At 40.0% G+C, this 18,959-nt stretch overlaps 1 protein-coding gene and 1 long non-coding RNA gene across 2 annotated transcripts in view; both read left to right on the top strand.

Annotated features, from left to right (window-relative positions):
• The window catches only part of SLC1A2 (solute carrier family 1 member 2), a 198,865-nt gene extending 197,152 nt beyond the window's left edge, over nucleotides 1-1,713 (top strand). The window contains exon 11 of the mRNA XM_073604200.1: nucleotides 609-1,713. Within this exon, the coding sequence (XP_073460301.1) occupies nucleotides 609-677 (69 nt within the window). The 3' untranslated portion in view covers nucleotides 678-1,713. The remainder of the gene's footprint in view (nucleotides 1-608) is intronic.
• Nucleotides 1,714-6,627: 4,914 nt separating this feature from the next.
• On the top strand, nucleotides 6,628-16,687 carry LOC141111959 (uncharacterized). The gene is made up of 2 exons (XR_012236487.1): nucleotides 6,628-8,731; nucleotides 8,866-16,687. It is a non-coding gene; the product is annotated as an uncharacterized lncRNA (long non-coding RNA).
• Nucleotides 16,688-18,959: the final 2,272 nt, after the last annotated feature.

Raw genomic sequence — 18,959 nt, forward strand, 5'->3', positions numbered from 1 at the left:
CTCCTAGCTACAAAAGAAACCCCCAGTAACAACAGACCTCCCACAACAAAATATCCCCCAGCACCAATACTGTAGATCCACCTCAGCAACAATAGACCCCAACAGCAACAATAGTTCTCCAGAAGACAGTATTAATAGACACTTCCCTCAGCAGTAGATCTCTCCTATCAACAACTGCCCCAAGTAACATAAAATCCCCCCAGGCAACAATAGATTCCCCTCACCAGCAGCAATAAGACCTACTCAGCAACAATAGATCCCCCAGCACCTCTTGGCATTACATACATCCAGTGCTGGAGGTACTGCATTCCCACTGAAAAAAAAGCCCTGCAGGTAAGTAATGTAAAAAAAAAAAGGCTGTAGAGAAAAAAATGTTTTTAGCCAAACTTCAGCTTTAACTCTAAATTCTATTTTCTTCTCTTGCTGTGCTTTCAGCGCTAGTTAATCAAAAATACTATCTCAAGTACAATACAATTCTCTAACACACATGGGGGGGGGGGGTACCTATTAGCTGTGAGGACCAATAGAACAATCCTATTACACTTTAGGTAGTGAAGGACCTAATGTTGTCTTCTTTTAAACCAGACCATAACACTGATTGTTTTCAGGTAACACTGGCAAACAACGGCAAAACGGCAGACTTCAACGCTGTTGTGGAGGAGACCCAGGAAGCGTAAGAGTCCGGAAAGCCCACCGCTGCAGCCTGTCTTCGCGAAGAGAGTCAACTTACAGTATGACATGACTATCTCATAACTACCATTACCCCACAATAATCTCCACTGCCACAGCACAGAAATACCTTCTTCGGGGCCTCCGTGTTTTCGCAATATGCAAAAGGGGAATATCAGATCAACGATCAATTTGGGGTGTCGAGAATGTATGAGTGAGCTCGCACCTCATTGTATGGACTCAGGTAACAAAAAAACAAAAAAAATTACAAAAACCTGCAGCCTTGGCGAGGGTTCTGTCTGCAGAACAGTGTTCACTACCGTTCCGTTCAATGGTTGATCCCCTACCAATGTCAGGATCTACATTCCTTCTTCATAGTATTACATAGCTCTTGTTACTCAGTGACCAGTATGTTTACACAGTGCGCACTACTGAGCTAGTGTATCTGCATATTACGTCTTATGTCATGTTTCTCAATATTTCCAAATCATTATGTTCCGTTTCTAACTTAGCAAAGTCTGCTCATAACTAACCAATAAGACCAATATTTCCTCAGGGCCACGCCCATTGTTAGCAAGCTCTGCCCCCTAGGGGCTCAAACAATTAGGCTGTCTTGTGAAAATAGGGACTTCATATCTCAATAGGGAGCTCTATGTGTACTATAGAATAGCAAATTATTCCTTACCTGGACAGTCTTCCTGGTGCACTATAAAACATTTACAATTTTAATATTTTTTATTTATTTAGTTTATCTTAATATATATTTATATATAGACAGCGATTATCATCCATTTTTAGACACTGCCTACAGAGTGCTACCTTAGCTGCCTAAATATTAATACAGATTTGTATATACGTATGATCCATACCTATAATTTATTTATAATCAAATCAATATTATATTTTATTTCTATTTGTTTATATTAAGCTATTTAAACTAATTCTTTAGTTCTTTTGAGTATTAGCATCAATTATTCAAAGCAAAATGTTTATATCTGCTTGTGTTTTCCGATACTTAAAACTTCCAAGAAAAGGTTTACAGTTCTTATGGTTACTGAAGCACATTTGTTGAAGGTAAAGGGCCTTTGTCCAATGAGAAAATGTTATTCTTAAAGTGGAAGTAGATTTTGGAGGGATTGGCGTGTGTATATACCGGGTCTTGTCCAATCCATATAGTCAGAAAAATAGAACTAGTGGTGCCCTAGGGCACAAACCAAAAGCCAAGGGTCGAATCCTTGAGGGGTTTGGGTTTGTGCCCTAGGGCACTACTAGTTCTATTTTAAAGTGGAAGTAAACCCTCCTATCGTTTTCAGCCAAGGAAGCTGCCATCTTGGCCTCTGTTTAATCTTCAACTGCCATGATGCTGCACATGTAATTAGTTATGACACCAGCCATTGGATGGTTTGACAGTTTGGTTGAGAGCACAACCAATGTGACAGCATTCCTGACATGCCGGAAATAGAACATTTTTTTGAAACTGTTAAATTGATGGGTTTGCTTCCACTTTAAAGTGGAACGCAACTTATCAATTTAACGGTTTAAAAAAAAAAAACAGTTACATTCCCGGCATCCCGAGAATGCTAACTGTCCCATTTGCTTGTGAATTCCACCAAACTGTCAAACCATTAAATGGCTGGAGTCATAACTGATCACATGTGTAGCGCCACTGAAAAGGAGAGGAGGGTTCAGTTCGGGTTTAATGGTTTCCCAAAATACTTACATTTAAGGCATGCCAAGAATATTAACTGTTACAGATGTAACAGTTTAAACCAGGCCATCAGGCCATTCAATGGCTGTTATCATAATTAATAACATGTGCAGCACCATGGCAACTGCAGATCAAACAGAGACTAAGATGGCAGCTACATTGGACATAAATGTATAGACAAGTGTAGCGCTGTGGGTTTAAAAACTCTTAAAAATATAAGAATACAAAATAAAGAAAAACGTCTATATCAAACAGCAAAAATTGACAGCTTAACAGATAAATAGATAAAGTCTCTGTTGTTCTTCCGATGTTTTAAGGGCTGAAAAGGGACTGATGTTAGTCCAAAAGTATGTATAGTTCCTTATTCACCACGTGGATAACACATGCAAAAGTGTGATGGACCCTCCACATAGAGAAAAAGTGAAGGCTTACCAGAAGGATTGAACTCATAAGAACGTACGTTCAATGAGTCAATCAAGCTTGTAACCCCAACGGGCAATCAAAAGGAGGAACCTCACGACTGGATGGCATCAAAACTTCAGAACATATCCAAACTTCTGACGGAACTTTAAAATGGGTGGCAAACCTTCCCACGGATCATCTTTAAATAAGCTGATGGATTGATATTGTGCGGTCCAAAAACCAAGCAGAGATGTAACGGTGCAGACTAAGCTTTCTCTGCTCCAGATAACAGATTTCAGATACTGTGCTGCTTTGGTATTACATCTCTGCTTGGTTTTTGGACCGCACAATATCAATCCATCAGCTTATTTAAAGATGATCCGTGGGAAGGTTTTAAAGTTCCGTCAGAAGTTTGGATATGTTCTGAAGTTTTGATGCCATCCAGTCGTGAGGTTCCTCCTTTTGATTGCCCGTTGGGGTTACAAGCTTGATTAGGATAAGGAACTATACATACTTTTGGACTAACATCAGTCCCTTTTCGCCCTTAAAACATCGGAAGAACATCAGAGACTTTATCTATTTATCTGTTAAGCTGTCAATTTTTGCTGTTTGATATAGACGTTTTTCTTTATTTTGTATTCTTATATTTTTAAGAGTTTTTAAACCCACAGCGCTACACTTGTCTATACATTGTAATTTTGACAAAATCCTTATTTGTTGTGTGAGCTGCTTTCCCATAGGGTAAGCGCAGGGTTACACTCTTTTCTTTTTTGGTCTACATTGGACATAAAGAATAGGAAGGTTTAGTTCTACTTTAAATAATAATTCCTTACTGGAGAGTTAGCATGTATCTCTTTATTAATATTTATAAGCACAAATGAAATAAGGAAAAAAAGTGGAGAAACGAGTATCAGGCCAGTGTTTGAAGGAATAAATGCATTTTTTGTGCCCATGGCAACTATAAGTACAAAAGGCAGTATCTTCTTGGTAACCATAGGCAACAAAGTCTGTAGTTTTTTTTCAGCTTACTTGATTGCAAGAAGCCCAGTATCTCTGTTGCCCATAGCAACAAGATAGTTGACAGAATACAAGTTTTTTGTGCCCATGGCAACCAGTCAGAACCTCTTCACACTGTTCCACTAGAAGTACAAAAGGCAGTAGCTTCTTGGTTACCATAGGAAACAAAGTCTGTTGTTTTAATTCACTGTATTGCATGAGGCCCAGTATCTATGTTCCCCATAGCAACAAGATAGTTGAAGGAATACCAGTTTTTTGCACCCATTGCAACCAATCAGAAGCTATTCCCATGGTTGCATTTTAAGCACAAAGGGCAATAGCTTCTTAATTACCATAGGCATGAGGCCCAGAGTCTCTGTTGCCCATAGCAACTAGATTCCCCAGTATCATTTTTTCTAGAGCAAGGTTGAGATCGGTTGCTATAGGCAACATAGACCCTTTCCTCCAGTTCTCCTAATTCTGTCCACAATCAAATACCGAAGAGGCATCAGGGCTTAAGCAGTACAACGATGGCTATCAAACACAGTTAAAGAGCTGGAGCTGCTTGTGCCGTGAAGTTCTGTAGATCATAATAGTCAATTTGTCATTCATCAGAAGCACAAATAGAAGTATTGTAGAGAACCTGCAGCAATCACATCCCCACAGGCATCCCCAAGCACGCAACATCAACCCATCCCTCATTAGAGCCTGCAGGGTGACGAGAGTAGGTTAGTGGTACCCTGGAGACAGTTGCCATGAAAACCATGTATTAGCACCTGGCTCAGCACAGCAGTACAAGCATTGCAATGCTCTATTTAAATTTAGCACAGGTGATGCTACAGTTTACAAAGTACAAAAATAACCAGAAAAAATAAAATTCCTTCCACACGTATAGGATGACAGTTCACAGTAGCACAGAGAGTTTATTTCAGTAGACAATAATCACCTCTTGTAGACTCAAAGCATTTGAAGGCTTTTAAAGATTATTTGGGAACATTCTATATTTTATCGTCTTTGAAAACACATCTAAAACTAGAATTATTTAAAAGATTTATATAATCCAAGGTGACCTTTCTCAACCTTTTTACCCCAGTGGAACCCTTTAAATAGTCTGCAGATCCTGAAAAACCCCTGATAAATTTAATTCATCAGGGATCCCCTTGTAGTGGTGGGAAGTCAAACTGTGACATCTCAAGGAGCCTTTAGCAACCTCCAGAGGAACCTTATGTTTCCATGGAGCCCTGGTAGAGAATGATCCAAGAGAACTACCAGTCCCAATTTGCATAACTGCTGTAATTACTATAAGGTTACTGTGTATCCATTTTTAGTTTTGAATTCGTTATTAATCGCACAGTAAATAGTGAACCTTACTAATCAAGAAACCTTATATTCTGGCTAAATCCAGAATTGACATATTTATTTGAAACCACCATCATTTTTCCAAGCTCTGGCTCTTCCAGGTTCTGATCAGGATTTCATTGTCTAAACAGGGTTATAGTTTGGAGGTGTTGGGTTGGAAGAATGAGGTACTGTGTTATTTCCTACGCAAACCATGCACCTAATTTATTAAATTGTCCATGTTGGCGCCAACCAACCAAGGGTGTCTTTGAGTTCGGGTTAGAAACTGAAACGAGGAATCTGATTACTATACTGTACTTCAATTTCTAGACGCCTAATGAAGCTCATGTCAAGTGTATGTTTGCTTGATATATATATTTTTTTAATCATGGTTAAAGCACAAATAGATAAAGCACAAAGAATTAAGCACACAATAATGGTAATATCGACTGTTCTTCTTCATAAATTATGTCACCTGTCCTGCCTACGCCATTACTGATTTCGCAACCAATACATCCCTGCCAAAGGTTGACAATATAACCCAGGATGAAAAGGATGCATTGTTATAGAGAAGATACAGAGTACAGCATAGATTGTATGATTTATTGTGTTGTGTTATACCCGGACACCTTTGTACACGTTCTTTGCTGTATTTTAGAAGCCTTTTCTCAGAGTGTTTTGATCTTCCTGGTCATTTTGCCATCGTGGTTGTGCAAAAAATACAGACTTAATGAACTGTTGCAGTCCTTCCTTAGGAATTCATTTTTCCAGGCAGGACAGTATGCCAACTTTTGCACTTACTTGACAAATACCAACTTGTGTTTGTAGAACAGGCACGACTCATGCCAGTACTGAGCTCAATAACTGATCACTTTGTCAACTGCAATAAGTAGTCATACACAGGATTATAGCAAACTCAAAGGAGTGTTGCACCTTCCGATGGCTTAAATTCATTCAAACTGTCAAACAATCCTTTTCAAAGCACATATATATATATATATATATAATTGTCAAAAGTATTGGGACACCTGCCTTTACACGCACATTCAATTTAATGGCTTCCCAGTCTTAGTCTGTAGGGTTCAATATTGAACTGGTCCACACTTTGCAGCTATAACAGCTTCATTCTTCTGGGAAGGCTGTCCACAAGGTTTAGGAGTGTGTCTATGGGAATGTTTGACCATTCTTCCAGAAGCACATTTGTGAGGTCAGGCACTAATGTTGAACTAGAAGGACTGGCTTGCAGTCTCCTCTTTAATTCATCCCAAAGGTGTTCTATCTGCCTTCCCAGAAGAGTTGAAGCTGTTATAGCTACAAAGGGTGGGCCAACTCAATATTGAACCTTACGGACTAAGACTGGGATGCCATTAAAGTTCATGTGTGTGTAAAGACAGGTGTCCCAATATGTTTGGTAATATAGTGTGTGTGTATATATATATATATATATATATATATATATATATATATATATATATAATATATATATATATATATATATATATCATTATTTTAAATGCCTTTTTCTGCCACTTATTTTTTACTGTCGTAAAACTGCACATTTTTGTTGACCTGAGAAATTATGCTTTCTGGCATCAACAGAATGCCCAGCATAGCAGAGTTATGTCCCAGGAAAATGAAAATATACGGCTTTGCCCGAACAGCTAAAAAACTGTAGAGCAGAAAAAGCAAAGCACAATATTTAGTAAATATTGCTGAATAAAACAAGAACATGCTAAGTGAACAGAATTACCTCAGAATGGAAACTTCCTTTAAGGATTTTAAACTCATAAATATGAAGTCAAAGCTTTGAAATTGACAATTGCTATTTACTCTTTCTTCCATCCTTGCAAGCACAAATTCAATAACATTATTTTAAAATCTATATGGGTTCTACTTATATGAATAGAAGTTGCACAGATCGAGGTGGTCTAGAGCTGGTCCATGGCCAAAAATCTTCGACACAATATTTATTATCCCCTGTCAGCCTTATTTACATCCTCAACCTCTCTCTGGTTGGTGTACATATTTAGATATTACTGTAATGGTATCAACCATCGTTCAGAAATCATTCAGTTCCATTATGGCCTCCCATCCAGCTGCAGGCCCCAGGCTGACGTAGGCCCTAGGGTGTTGTGTAAGTAATTTAAGCCTCTAGTCACCAATCAGATGCCTAGTTTATCCTACAGAATCTAAAACTCATTGTGTTATTAAAGAGGACTAGATACTTCGTTTTTCAAAGTGTCTGGATGAAGAACATAGTCAGTCATTCACTTTCCCATCTGCACTGGCAAATGAAAAGGATATTCTGACTGTCATGGGCAATACAACCAATTCCTCTTTCAGACAGGCTAATAAATTAAGTCTACTGTGTTAATAGATGGCAAGAAAACTTCCAGATCATAAATTAGGCCTGGACAACTGTCACTCTGCACTGGTGGATAGACTATATGTATCAGTATGCCTGAGCTGTGTGTAGGCTTATAATACATCTATAGCGGTAAACCTGTTGTCTAGGCCTTGTTGGATACCAAGTCATGTAGTTTACAAAATGAAACATTTGCCTTTACAATTATGGACCAAATATTATAACAATGGGACCAGTAACTTTTCTTCTGAAAAATGCCCTCATGCCATTATTATGGCAGGAGAGTTGAAAAGCCGATCCATACATTCCTTTTTTATATCAACACCCTTTTGGTAATAAATGAACAGATTTTTTTTTTAGAAGTTACCAACTCAATCCTTCCTCCATTCCATTTCTGTAAAGAAAAGGGTTCATCAAGTTATAATTTGTTATTACATTGCCAAACTATTTGTAATGTAATTGTTTTTGCTTTTTAAAATGTTATATTTTTATGATTTTTTTTTTTTAACTTTTTGTTTTATTTTATGAAAATCTTTAGTTGTAGTGATAATGCTGGCCATACACATTCATTGGCTATAATGATTATTTCAATGAAAGTGTTGAGTCTTCCAAAATTGTACTGAAATAACTTCCACTCAGCAATAATTTTCATCGCAAAGGAACAATCTGGAGTAAAAAAAAAAAAAACAAACAAATGTAACCAAATTGATCCCTGATTTGTTCAATAAATTACTCTACGATTGACTTTACGTGAATGGCCAGTATTAGGGCTTGTTTGAAAAAATTGTTATTGTTTCAGCAGTTAAGAAAGCTGTCAAATCCAATCCCAAAAAGAGCTTAAAAATTGCCCAGGTGCAGTCAAAGCAAGATTTGAATGAATTGCACCTTTTTAAAGATCTGCTTCCCGTTTTTCTACTTTAAAAATGATTCAGAACAGCAGGTTTAGAGTGTCTATTTTAATCAAAATATTTTGTGAAAAACAACCCTCAATGTCTCCTTCAAAATAACAGTACGGAGATTTTATCACCATCAAAAAGTGGTGGAATTGAACAGTTGTATAAACAGGCAAACCTGTCAAAATCAATATGTTCTTTAAAAGAGAGCAGAATTTTTTTTTTTTAATCCTTTATAAATTAAAGAAAAGTTTGGTCAAGAATTGCACTGGATCTAAGGGACTTCGTAGGTCCCGATGATGTAGACAACTGTAGGTTTAGTGGTGTCATTATAGCAGTTAGACTGTTTCCTAAATTAGGGTTACACTATACCAGTGATGGTGAACCTTGGCACCCCAGATGTTTTGGAACTACATTTCCCATGATGATCATGCACTCTGCGGTGTAGTTGAGCATCATGAGAAATGTTGTTCCAAAACATCTGGGGTGCCAAGGTTCGCCATCACTGCACTATACCCATTGTGGGACCTTGGATGAAGATTTAAAGTGTAAAATAAAAGGAATGCCAAGGAGGCTTAAATTGTAGAAGAAAAGGAATGACAAAAAGGATGAATCAATGAGTTAGCTAGGTGCAAATAAACATCTTTTATTACAAGCTGATAACATTTCAGTGGTAGAAGATTCTGGTCCTAAAGAAAGGTGGTTCTGTTACCTCCTGAAACAAGAGGTATCAAAATCATAAAATATGATCCTTTGGCACCTAAAACTTCATCAATTGGCATTTTTCACTTAGTGAATCTGTATTAATCTTGAACTCCCAATCATGTGCAGAAGATTTTGAAAAATTGAAGGTTCTTTAAACATGATTGGCTGGTTGATGTTGGGACAGCTTCACTGAACCAAGCGGAGAGCATGCTCATCTGTCGAATCACCATTTGGCATCCAACCTATCAATACTTTAACTGCTGACTATTAAGTAGGAGGGAAAAAAAAAAACAATACAGCAATGGCAGCTCCCATATTTTTGCCCTATGTGGTGGAGGAAAAACCAAAGCACTGGACCAAATGTTGAGAGATCATGAATAGTTCTTTTCATCATAAAAGGTCAGGAAAACCAGCCAATGCATGTTTGGGACTCTAACAGTACCTCTTCAATAGAGTTTAAAGTTGATGGTAAGAATCTGTGTAGTCTTTATAAACATTATTTTTTAAAAAAACAAAGAAGGGGCTGTAGCACATCAATCATAAACTTATTTTTTTAAAATTTACTCCAACATTAAAAAGATACTTAAATATGGAATATTGTATACAAATTCTTATGTTGTTGACAAATGCTCTTTGCTCGGCATGTTTCTCCATTTGGCTTCTTCAGGAGCCGTAAAGCATTATAAGTATTGTCACAACATCGGTATTCAAAAGATTGACTGAGCAGCCTTTACAGGGAGTCAATAAAGTTCATGAATAAAGAAAGACAACCCCATCATTGCTAGTAAGCCATGGGGGGAACAAATAGAAATCCAGAGGATCCTTCCATAAGCTTAAAATGGTCCCAGGGTATACTAATGTTTAATAGGTTGATGGAAACATCACAGGAGAGAGGTATTGATCTTTGAGGTAACTTGAACATTTTACAAGCTTTGGGGCCTATTCACCAGGCCAACATAGACACCCCCAACGGCAGGGCAATAATCATTCCAGGATCATGGATGTATTCCCTGTTAGGATCCCTCTGCTCCCTGCATGTGCATTTAAAAAACATTAAAATCTGTACACCTTGGATTTCACTTCATTTTGTTGTTGTTTTTTGTTTTGATCGACTAAAATGTCCTGGAGATTCAGTCGACTAAATACGACTAAAACTAAAACAATTGCAGAAGACTAAAATGGGACTTAAACTAAAATGCCATTTTAGTCCCAAGGCTAAGACTTAAACTAAATCGAAATTTGCTGTCAAAATTAACACTGCTGTGAGATCAATCCACCTCTGGATCTAGCACCTCCAACTACCTTCTTTCATATATTTTTTTGCCTTTGACATGTTCCCTTACAATACGTCTGCTTTCTTAACCAACAATAACTATTATGGTATTATCTTCATAGCCTATTAAAATGTATATTTTGTCCACCAGTTTTGTTTCAATGTAAAGGTGTATTGCCTACAAACGGATGATTGGAGATTGAGTTGGTTACTAAGACCTAAAGGCAATTTTTTTATGCTACAGAAGAAAACTTTTTTTTTTCCTCTTAAATATTTAAGACAGAGAAGCATGAAATTCTTATAAATTTATTAATGGACAGTTTGTGCCAGCATGAAGTTAAGTGCCTCCCGCACTTTGCCTAGATAAATGTTAGACATACAGTGTGTATTTTTTTTGGTGGAAATAGTTCGCAATGCAGTAAAAATATTTCAAAGAAAATAATGCCTTGCTTATTTAACAGGACAAAGAGAAACATGCAAAGGGCAATAACCCATATCTAGCAATCAGAATTCATCTTTTTTTTTGCTCTTACTGCTGTCAAGAAAGGTCAAATCTGGTTGGTTGCTTGGAGTTACGGCGGTTGGCACAACATACTGCCATGTCCAGTTAGATAAGTCTAAAGGCTTCCAATCCAACTTTCACTTGGAAAAAGAAACAATCTCCCCTTTCTACCACTATACATCTTAAAGTGTATATACATATACATATATACAGCTGGTGTTTTGTAAATATATTTCGAATGTGTCTCACGGTTTCTGTAAGCGGCAACGCTTGTGATGTTGAATTGATGATAAATCATGACAGTGACAACTCCAGATTGTGATGTACAATGGCCGTAACAATGGGATATTTTTTACTTATTTATTTTTGATGATTTTTTTTTTTTTTTGCTAATCAGTGGCTTAGTGATTTAGATGTGTTATAGACAGAGACTATAAGCTAGCTAGAACATTATTATGTAACTTGGCATGTTACAGCAGTAGACAGGTATGGTTAGTTAAAGTAGCACAAATGTTGGTAATTTTATAGAATAGATACAATTATTGTTGTTAATGCCTTTTAGGGCATCTTTACGTTCCAAAGGGCACAGTGGATTCCATGTAATTGTGGGACTTTTTTTGTTTTTCAGCAGCCGGCTATATAGGCCACGTCATAACTCTCAACATTTCATGTCCCCAATGTAAAACATATTAAGCCCAGTCCCCTTGTCTGACCCACTGGCATCAGTACAGTGCCATGGACCCAGTGCCGGGACAAGGTGTGGGCAGGAGGGGGGGCTGCCCTGGGCCCAATGACTTATTGCAGGGTTATAGGTGCCCTGACCCTTACCCTAAGGGAAGAGGGGGCACAGTTTGGCATCTGTGCCCTGGACGCTGGATGGCATTGTCCATGCACTGCCTGGACCTATTGGGACATATTTCAGAGTGTACCCAGGACACCATGGCTAGTTAGCTCTGCCACCTAGGTGGTAATAATAAGGTTTGCTGCCAATTATATTATTGGAAAGAGGTAATATTTGTTTTCCAAGAAATAGTAGCACCCTTAAAGGACACTTTTACTTTTATACAAAAACCCACCAGCCACCTACCATAGCCCCCTAACCTATTCTAACCTACATACCCACTTCAAAGGTGCTTACTTCTTAATAAACAATGAAAACAGAAAATGTAAGCACAGGCACCCATATCAGACAGCACCCACATCCACTGTTTAGCGCCCTCCAGCTGGCCACAGTTCTGCACTTAAAAAAGTGACAGCAGAAAAAGACCCCTTTTTTTTTTACTTTTTTTGGCCTAGTATAGATCTATGGTTTCCACATACTTTTGACTGACTTACTATCTCTGCCTGAAATCTATTCCAAGCATCAACTACTCTTTTGGTTAAAAAATTCTTTTCATGGCTACTTTTGAACTTTCCTCCTGCTAGTTTGTGGTCATGTGCCTGTGTTCTTGATCTTGAACTTTATACACACCCTTCGTGTATTTAAAGTGGTTGTAAGGGCACAGGGTTTTTTACCTTCATGCATTCTGTGCAACAGCCCCCCCCCCCAAGCCCCCCTAATACTTACCCAAGCCCCATCTTGATTCAGCAATGTCCACAAGAGCCTTGCCTCTCCGGGGACTCACACTCCTGATTGGCTATTGGCAGCAGCGGAAGCCATTGGCTTCCGCTGCTGTCAATCACAGCCAGTGAGCCAATCAGGAGATGGAGGGGGCGGGGTCGAACCACAGCTCCGTGTGTGAGTAGACACACATAGCAGGGGCTCGGCTGGGGTGCTTGCTGTGGGGGCACCCAGCAGGAGGGAGGAGCCAGGAGCACCAGCGTGGCACCCAAGAAGAGGAGGATCCGGGCCAGTCTGTGCAAAACCACTGCACAGAGAAGGTAAGTATAACATGTTCATTACTTTAATGAAAAAAAAAAATAAAGCTTTACAATCACTTTAAAGATTTTAAATCATGTCTCCCCCTTTCCCTTCTTTCCTCAAGATTGTTCTATTAAAGTGTTACTTAACCCATAACAGTAAAATCAGTCTGTATATGCAGTAAAGCATGCTTGTTATATTTACTGTGGAACCTAAGGGGTTAATCTTCCGCATTCTGTAAAATGGCTGTCTGATCCTCCCCTTCTTCCCCTGTCCTCAATCCATCTCCTGATAGAGCAGAGCCTTTGAAGTCACTCTGCACATGCTCAGTTTGGTGTGTATTGTTAGAGAGGTTTTTTTTTCTAGGAAGGGTGTACATGATCAGCACAGGGCCAATTAGCACTATCCAGACAGAGGGTCAGGGGTCCTGCAGCCTCATAGGACAGTCAGAGTAGAATGAAAACTCCTACAAGCTTTAACCTGACACTAATATAAAGTCACAAGACTGCTATATACTGCTGATGAGAAAGGGTCTTTAGCAGTTTATATTTACTAAAATAATTGCATTTCCATGTTCTGTGTAATGTGGGAGATCAGATATAGTGAATGCAGGGTCCGGGGTTTAGTAACACTTTAAGTTCCTGAAGTCACTCCTGATATGTTTAATCCCTCAGACCTTTCATCATTTTTGTTTCCTATCTCTGGACTGGTTCTGAATATGACTGTACATCTACGCTAGAGATGCTGGGAATACGGCCCCATTTATGTCTATGGGGACTTTGTATAAAAGTAAATTCGTACTTTAATTTTGACCCCAAACTAATGTACAGTATATAAAAAAATCCAAATTATGCATAAGCATTAAGCAACAAAAAAATGTCAGCTTTATCTAGATCAAGTGTCAGCCCTTCTGCAGAATGACCCGAAGCTAGGTTTACTTTTTCACAATTTCCAAGTAATGGACTCATCCTCTGATGCCACTCCTATAACTCCCTGTAGAACCAACGTACTGGGCTTGTTCATGGTATAAAGGTCAAGATACAATACCATAGTAAGTAATCATGGCCAGTGACATCACTATGGTTGGTGTCACCTGGTGCAGTAAAACATGGTGTCACCCCCCCCTTGGGTCTGGTAACATGGTGTCACCCCCCACTCCCCCATGCGGTAAAACATGGTGTCAAACCCCCCCCCCCCCCCCCCCCCATCAGCTCCTCTCCTGTCTAGCCTGCCACAGTATCCTGTAGGGTGTTGGGCTGGCTAGTTTTGGGCCGGCAGTGCACGGCCTCGGTGCGCTCACCAAACCGGACCCTCCTACTTGATGGTGTCACTCCTCTGGTGGGGTGCCATCCCCCGCACCCCCATAGTGACATCACTGATTATGGCTTTAGTAAATTGATTGCAACAGGAACCACAGTCTGTGCCTAGAATTGTGTTCCTCTTTATTGAGTATGACCAAACATGCAAGATCACAACGGCTGCTTCCTTAAAGTTTTGTACATCTGCTCTGTTGTCAGCAGAAAATAGATACGTTTTCCTGGTAATACAGCTGCACAGCAGTATTTTTATTTCTTACATTTTAATTGGGTCCCAGGCTTTATTTTTCTTTTTCCCTTTTAAATAATACCTTAGAAACCCAGCAGAAGACAGCTATGGTCAATTAATATTGTTTACAAAGGTGAAAACATTCAGAAGCACATTTCAAGGGTTATCTAATGCGGCAAAGAGCAATAGCAACCTACAGCAACCCCTGGGGTACAGGCTATGACACTGTTGCCATTAAGGAATTACCCTGGGTATTCTTTTTATGGTATGTGCACCCCAGAAGCTACTGGTCAGAACTTGGTATAAGTCAGATAAAGGGAACTGCTCTGCTGTCTCTACAGTCAATCCACAGTGCTTTGGGAATCCTTTATCACAAATTAAATTTTTATTTGTAAAAATTATACTTGCAGTAAGAAAAAAAAAAATCAAACAAGATTACAAACAGTCCATCTAATACCATACAGTAAAACAAAACCAAAAGCATTTATAAATTTTATTTAGGGTCTGTGCCGATTGGGCTTTGCCTTTTTGCCAATAGGCAAATGCGTCCCGTTTTGGACATTAGTTTGAGATACTTTTGAGATCATTGAAGTGGTTGTAAAGCCTCAAGGTTTTTTTACCATAATGCATACTATGCATTAAGGTGGAAAAACCTTCTGTGTTGCAGTTCTCCCCCCTTTTCTTACCTGAGCCCCATCCAATCACGCGATGTGCACAAGTGCAATGGCTCCAGCCACTGTCTCTCTCCACATTGGATAGATTGATAGCAGCCAGAGCCTCCGGCTGCTGTCAATCAAATCCAGTGACAAGGGTGGGGGGGCTGGGACGAGTCCCGCTGTCTGTGTCAATAGACGTAGCAGTGGGACTCGGGGGCGAGCTTGCACAGATGCCCCCAGAGAAAGCAGTTTTACGCGGGGGGGGGTGCCCGATGAAGAGGAGGGGCCAAGAGCGTCAGCGGGACACCCCAGGAGAAGAGGGATGGAGCTGCTCTGTGCAAAAGGATTGAACAGAGCAGGTATGTATAAGCATGTTTGTTGTTTTTATTTAAAAAAAAATAAGGGTTTATAACCACTTTTAGAATACACTGACAAGTGCATTTGATCTGCAGTTCACCTCCTTCTGACCTGCACTTGACCTGCTACAAGCTGCTTTTGCTTTCCTGTAGACTTGTATGAAGAGAGAAGAAGATCTAACTTGAACAAAACCCATCACCCAGGCCCTTCAATAAGCTCAGTGCAAAAAACAACAGTGCAGAATAAACAAATCAGATATAGGTTTACTTAAAATGGAGCTTCACCCAAAAGGGTGACATTTTCCACTTTTTTGGAAGGGGCTAGCTGGTTCTGACAGGTTCCCGCTCCCACCATGGTGATCTGAACTGGAATTTCAGTCTTCCCCCCTTCCCCCGCAGTCTTCTGGAACATATTACAGGTCCCAGAAGACTATGGGATCATTCACTAGGGGCAGAGCGACTCCCAAATGCGCAGTAGGAAGCTGGCTGTGAAGGCTTCACTTCCTGTTTCCCCTACTTGCTTACTTGAAGAATTGGCTTGGGTGAGGACATTGCAGGATCCCTGGACAAGTAAGTGTCCTTATAGTAAAAGTCAGCAGCTACAGTATTTGTAGCTGTTGACTTTACATTTTTTGGGAGAAAGCCTGGAGCTCCTCTTTAAGTGAAATCAAAACAATTATCAATGACTTTTAGTTATACATTTATTCGGCTATTGCTCTTTGCTTCATTAGCAGAAATTAGTCAATTTTACAATATTCGTCCTGCTGAATGAATCCCTATGAACCCTCTCACGGGTATTTGTGTATTTGTCCACTTTTTAATATTTTTTGTCAATCACCTAAATAGGGAGTACCACTTCGGTTTTCTTGAAACCAATATGAAGATGTTTAGATACAAAACTTTCAGACAAACTCCGCCTCCTATCTCTGCTAATTAATTTAAGCCGGTCGGGTTAATTTATTGTCTGCTATGTAACTTTTGGTAATTTTACTTGACAAACCAGTAAAGATGTTCATTTAAAGATGCAAATTATTAATCCAATTCAATAAGTAAAAGGGAATTATTAATCTGATTTGTACTTGTGTAAAATTATTGAAGTATATCAAGATGTTTTTTTAAGCAGGAAATGCTTAAATATGTGTGTAAAATGTTCATTGGATGACTTTTAAATGGGAAACTCCGCCCTTGTGTTTTTCTCTTGACCTATAGGATTTCTCCTTTGTGATGTGTCTGTTGTTTAGCGTGATTTACCTTCTGAATTTCAGGTGTAGAGAACGTTGCTCTCAAACCGTGTCACATCATTTTTCTGTAACTTATGTATAAAACTGGAAATTCTTTATACAAAACAATATGAATATAAAATACTTTGCTATGTGTCGTACCTCTGATGTACATATCAATAAATGTTGGTATATAAAGCTTTTCGTTCTTGTGTCTTTTGTTCGAACCCTGTTTGAACCTGCTGCATGCCTGAACTAAGGCTCAATTCACATCTATGCATGTTGCTTTTGAGCATTTCTGCAGTGCTTTCTGCTGTTTTTTTTTTTTTTTTTTTTACATACACTGTATATAGCCTGTTGCTAAGAAGTGGGCCGGGATGCCACATCCTTAAGAACCGATAAGTCATCAGCTGTCAGCAGGGCTCCCCGCTGACAGCTGAAACAAAAAAAAAAAGAATTGCTGGAACAAAACAAACACCCCCACGCCAAAATTTAAAAAATAATGACGTGGGGTCCCCCCCAAAATCCATACCGGATCCTTATTCGAGCATGCAGCCTGACAGGTTAAGAAAGGGAGGGGACGAGTGGGCGTCCCCTCCTGAACCATACCAGGCCGCATGCCCTCAACATGGGGGGTTGCTTTGGGGTGGGGGGCTCTGCCCCCCCCACCCTAAAGCACCTTGTCCCTGTGTTCATGGGGACAAGGGCCTCTTCCTGACAACCCTGGGCAGTGGCTGTGAGGGTCTGCGGGCAGGGGGTTATCGGGCAGATCCCGGCCTCCCCTATGTAAATGAGTATGGGGTACATTGTACCCCTACCCATTCACCAAAAAAAAAGAAGTGTAGTGTTACAAAACACAAGAGATGATTTTTGACAAGTCCTTTATTAAAAATTGTGCCTTCTCCCTCCGGTCTTTCTTCTCCCTCCACTGTCTTCTCCCTCCAGTGTTTCTTCTCCCTCTTCTCTCCACCATTTTCAATAAGGGACTTGTCAAAAATTATCTCTTGAGTTTTGTAACACTACACTTTGGTGAGTGGGTAGGGGTACAATGTACCCAATACTCATTCACATACGGGGGGGCTGGCATCTGGGGGTCTCCTTATTGGGGGCTTCCATATTACAATAAGCCCCCTGCCCACAGAACCCCACAACCACTGCCCAGGGTTTATTATTTTATTTTAGGTACTTATATAGCGCCGTCAATTTACGCAGCGCTTTACATATGCATTGTACATTGACATCAGTCCCTACCCTCAAGGAGCTTACACTCTAAGGTCCCTAACCCACATTCATACATACTAGGGACAATTTAGACAGAAGCCAATTAACCTACCAGCATGTCTTTGGAGTGTGGGAGGAAACCGGAGTACCCGGAGGAAACCCACGCAGGCACAGGGAGAACATGCAAACTCCAGGCAGGTGGTGTCGTGGTTGGAATTCGAACCAGCAACCCTTCTTACTGCTAGGTGAAAGTGCTATCCACTACACCACTGTGTCGCCCACAGGGTTGTTGAGAAGAGGCCCTTGTCCCCATCAACATGGGGACAATGTGCTTTGGGGTGGGGGGTTGGCAAAGCCCCCCCGCCCCAAAGCACCCTCCCCATGTTGAGGGCATGCAGCCTGGTACGGTTCAGGAGGGGGGGCACTCGCTCGTCCCCTCCCTTTCCTGACCTGCTGGGCTGCATGCTTGATTAAGGGTCTGGTATGGATTTTGGGGGGGACCCAACGCCATTTTGTTTTACATTTCGCTGTGGGGTGTCCCCTCCAGATTCATACCAGACCTGAAGGGCCTGGTATGGACCTGGGGAGAGGACCCCACTCCGTTTCTTTCACGATTTTTTAATTTTGCTGGCAATTTTTTCTTTTAATATTCATCTGTCAGCGGGGAGCCCCGCTGACAGCTGATAATTCATCGGTTGCTAAGGACACAACGGCCGGCTTCCTGCACCGCTCCTTAACAACCAGCTATATACAGTGAATGTAAAGTTAAAAAAAAAAACACAACACGCAAATCGGTGCAAAATCGCAGTACTTGAGTTTTGGATGCAGGTCCATTGAAGACTATTACATGCAAAACGCTGCATGCTGTGGGGAAAAAGTCCCTGACCCTTTCAAAAAACGCAGAGGCACAAAAATGCATTCATGTGAATGTGTTCCATAGGAACCCATGTTAAAAATAATGTCCTGCTTTTCTGCAAAAAGCAAAAAGCATGAAAAAACGCATCAGTCTGAATGGAGCCTATGGGCCGATGGATTCCAGGAAGTGAATGCTACACGAATCATCTGCCCTTACTCAAGATGGCCACAGTGAGAATTGCTAGGGGGATGTTGTTCAAAGCATGGATGAATGGATGAGCTTGCTTTGAAAATTAAAAATGACATAAATAGCATTTAAAGGGTAACTCCACTCTCATGGGAAAAAAAATATAAAAATAAATAAATAATATAGCATACTTAAGTCATATTGCAA

The sequence above is a fragment of the Aquarana catesbeiana genome, linkage group LG11, assembly GCF_042186555.1.
Source record: "Aquarana catesbeiana isolate 2022-GZ linkage group LG11, ASM4218655v1, whole genome shotgun sequence".
NCBI classification, from domain to species: domain Eukaryota; kingdom Metazoa; phylum Chordata; class Amphibia; order Anura; family Ranidae; genus Aquarana; species Aquarana catesbeiana.